General features: G+C 43.9%; 1 protein-coding gene across 1 annotated transcript in view; it reads right to left on the bottom strand.

Annotated features, from left to right (window-relative positions):
- Positions 1-3,673, bottom strand: part of LOC102296948 (apoptosis-stimulating of p53 protein 2) — a gene marked incomplete at its 3' end in the record, with an annotated part of 47,202 nt that continues 43,529 nt past the window's right edge. The window contains 6 exon segments of the mRNA XM_042228097.1: positions 1-77; positions 462-661; positions 1,152-1,318; positions 1,516-1,649; positions 1,837-1,974; positions 2,081-2,853. Coding sequence (XP_042084031.1) covers positions 36-77; positions 462-661; positions 1,152-1,318; positions 1,516-1,649; positions 1,837-1,974; positions 2,081-2,853 — 1,454 coding nt within the window.

Here is a 3,673-nt window from a genome sequence, read left to right as displayed (position 1 = left end):
ACATGTAGTCCTCTGAAAGAGACACAAGCCGTCTTTTAGGCCAGGCTTCTTTGCCGGGGCTTGATCCTCAGATATAGCTGGGAATGAAAGATAGAGAGTTTCTCATTAAAACACCATTAAGATAACATTAAATACTGAAACGTCAAACTTAAGACTGTTAAGTAACAGGATTCTCAAAGCCGTTTTTAAATCTGATTAAAACATGTGATTTAAGGCCAACCTGAAGTAGCAACAGATTGGCAGACTAGACAGTTTAATTCCCGCACATTAGGAAATCTTACCGTCTTATTCTTTATTACATTTTTCTGATATTCTCCTGGGATGCTTTTTTACTTTAACAAGAAAGTTTTAAATGCTGATGTAATGGGACCCTAAACCCAGAAATCTGAACATTTCCTTATGAGTAGCTTCAGTCTAAAATGTTTATACAAGCTCTGCTAAATTTGGCATGGGCGGCTCACCCCCAGAAGGTTTCGGGGAATGTATCCCTCATGGTCACCGCATCGTGCCCACCACCACTCCGTTTCCACCTCATCCTCCCTTCTCAGCACTGTCATGCAGTCACCCTCACTGAAGCAAAGCTCGTCGTCACTCTGAGGCTTATAGTCCCACAGGGCATACACTACACCGTGATTCATCACACCCATCTTCTCCTGAACACCTAAAAAGACAAAAATAGATTAAAAGTTAATGAGTCTGATATTCTTTAAGCTTTTATGTGAAAATGTAATAACCTGAGACACATTTAAACTACTTTAAGTCCAAGTCCATTTGCTGAAACACAAGTCTCACAAGTCTAGAAAACTTTTACAAAATTGATTTACTTCCTTGATATAACTGGTCTGAACCAAACCCCCTTTAAAATGCATGAACCTATGCAACAGTCCTCAAAATCCAGGCAGATCATAACAAGATCCTTATGGCACCAAAGATCTTTTAAATCTCCTAAAGAACAATTAAGCAAATTCCAAACTCGCCTGTAACCTGTACAGACACCCATCATACATCAGTAAATCTCTTGTTGCTACAGAACACGCTCAACCCCTTGAAAGATTTGCGAAATTGTCCTTGAAACCAACAAATGTGTTATGAACTATGAGGCTTATCTCCCTGAACCCCTTTTGTTAATATGTTAACAGGTTTTGTCTCACCATAGAGGAACTGGGAGCACTGGGCATAGCCATCTTCCATCTCTTCGCACTTGTCAGCAGCTGTCTGCATGTCACTATATGTTGTGGCAAATACAGCTGCTCCAGACTCGACAAGGAACTTACAGACCTGAACGTTGTTACAGGAGGCAGCACAGTGAAGGGGCGTCCTGGAGACACAAACAGAAGGAGAATGAGTAGTTAGTTAATAAGGACTGGTGCTGTGCCAAATTAATTTGCTTTCTTCCTACCATAGACAATGTAAAAGACAGACATAACATCCGGAAGTTATGTCCGGAGGTGTCACCATGGCTAAGTCCATCTTTTATACTGCCCGTGTTTTCTACTGTTTCCTACATAGGCTCACCAGCCGTCACTGTCGGCAGCATTAACATTGACACCAAACTGAACCAAAAACTTGACAATCTCGGTGTGGCCGGCACAAACTGCGTTGTGCAGAGCCGTGATGCCCTCGTCGTTCGGCATACTAGGGTCATCCACCTGAAAGACACACAGTAACATACTGACCATATACCCTGGGGTGAAGAACAATCAAGGAATTTGCAAGTATAAATCTTTTTAGTGGATCTATAAAATAAGTATAGCAGTGTGTAGCTCCCACAATTTTTTGGTACATGTACAATGATAATAATGGGCTATTTTATTCTATTTGTTTTGTGTGACTCACATCATAGATAACCCTCTGGACAAGATCATATTCGCCCTCCAGAGATGAATCCAGTAGCAGGGCCAAAGGGTTGAACTTGACCCGCAAATTGTGGTTGGCTCGCTCTTTGCCAGCTTTATGGAGGATTGATTTCTTACCCTAAGAAGAAAACAGAACTGCAATGAATTAGAAAGAAAAATTGTGTTTGTATTTTAGGCAAACTGGATTTTTAATAACCTCTCAAAATCTGAGTCACCTCACTCACCGGCAGAACTGTGACCTGTCCTGCAACCTCTGGTGGCTGCAGGGGAACAGTATCATCTCCCTCTTCCAACTCCCCGCAGCTGGGGTAAGGTGGGGGTGGGTAAGGAGGGAACTCCTCTAGAAACGGTTCCTGGTGAGCAAAGGTTGATGGACATTTCTCTTTCTCCTTGTCCTTGTCTTCCAGCGGTGATAGCATGCAGTGGCAGGAAGTAGGATCAGAGATGGGTGAGCAAGGGGGTAGTGGGGGTGGGGTCAAACTTTTCTCAGGGAGTGGCTCTTTCAAGTCAGTTTCACTTTCATCCTGAACCCTGGCTGCTCCATCTATGCCACCCATCCCGTCCTCATGAACTGTAGGCTGTATATGGATCCCTGCAGAATTAGCCGTCTCCATGGGGATGGTTTCCATAGCAGCCAGAGTGGTTTTCTGGTAGAGCAGTTTCTGAATGTTGGGTCCTGCTGGGCCTTCGGGCTCTGTGATTGAGTTGCGTTTCTTCAGGGGTCGGGGTGCATGTTGCAGCCGGCGACGCAGATTATCCAGGTCAGCATCACTGGGGTTCCTGTGAGAGTTTGATATGAAGGGGAGGAGCTTGGTGGGGCTTAGCGGGCGAGGGATACTGTGTTCCGCTGTTTCTCCTCCGATACCTTCAGTGTTACCTGGGCAACTGTTGTCAGCTTCACTTCCGTCAGGTGCACAAAATTCTGAATTGAAGGAATGGTTTTCTGAGCTGATTGATTGCTGCCTGCTGCTGGCTGGAAGGACTGGTTTTCCATACACTAAGAAAGGAAAGAAAATACATGGATTCACAAGACGTTTCTCACAGCAAGCTCTATTTGACCTCCATTAAACAAATGCACAGAGTACAAATTACATGTTTGATTATTGTTTGGGGTGAGAGGAAAAAAAACTCCCCCAAAAAACTTCATTATTGATAGATAAGTACCTGTTTTTCCTAAATACTGATACTGAAAAAGCTTGCTTTACCAATAGACTACAAAGCAAAGGCAAATCAAGTGGTATCTAAATCAGTCCCTGACAACATGCCAGTAAATACCAGTCACAGCTGTTCCCTTCACCTCACATTGTGAAGTTTCCAAAATATAGTCTGAACAAGTACAACATCACAGAGGAAATGCTATCAAGTACTGGGCTATAAGTTTTATTTACATCCATCATGCAGGTATAATTAATGGAGTGAAATACTCCGTACTTTACTTCTAGGAGACAGGCTTATGGCCTGCATTTGTATAGCGCTTTACTAGTCCATAAGGACCCCAAAGCGCTTTACACTACATTCAGTCATCCACCCATTCACGCACACATTCACACATATTGGTGATGGCAAGCTACATTGTAGCCACAGCCACCCTGGGGCGCACTGACACAGGCGAGGCTGCCGGACACCGCGCCACCGGGCCCTCTGACCACCACCAGTTTTCTCTGTCAATCGTTCCTAGTTTAGTTATCTGTACAGGGAGCGCAGAATTATTAGGCAAATGAGTATTTTGTCCACATCATCCTCTTCATGCATGTTGTCTTACTCCAAGCTGTATAGGCTCGAACGCTCAACCCCTTGAAAGACTTGCGAAATTGTCC

The sequence above is a fragment of the Haplochromis burtoni genome, unplaced genomic scaffold, assembly GCF_018398535.1.
Source record: "Haplochromis burtoni strain Fernald_Lab_line unplaced genomic scaffold, NCSU_Asbu1 Contig_303, whole genome shotgun sequence".
In the NCBI taxonomy this organism is placed as follows: domain Eukaryota; kingdom Metazoa; phylum Chordata; class Actinopteri; order Cichliformes; family Cichlidae; genus Haplochromis; species Haplochromis burtoni.
Note: the sequence above shows the minus strand (reverse complement) of the source record. Positions and strands in the feature narration are given on the sequence as shown.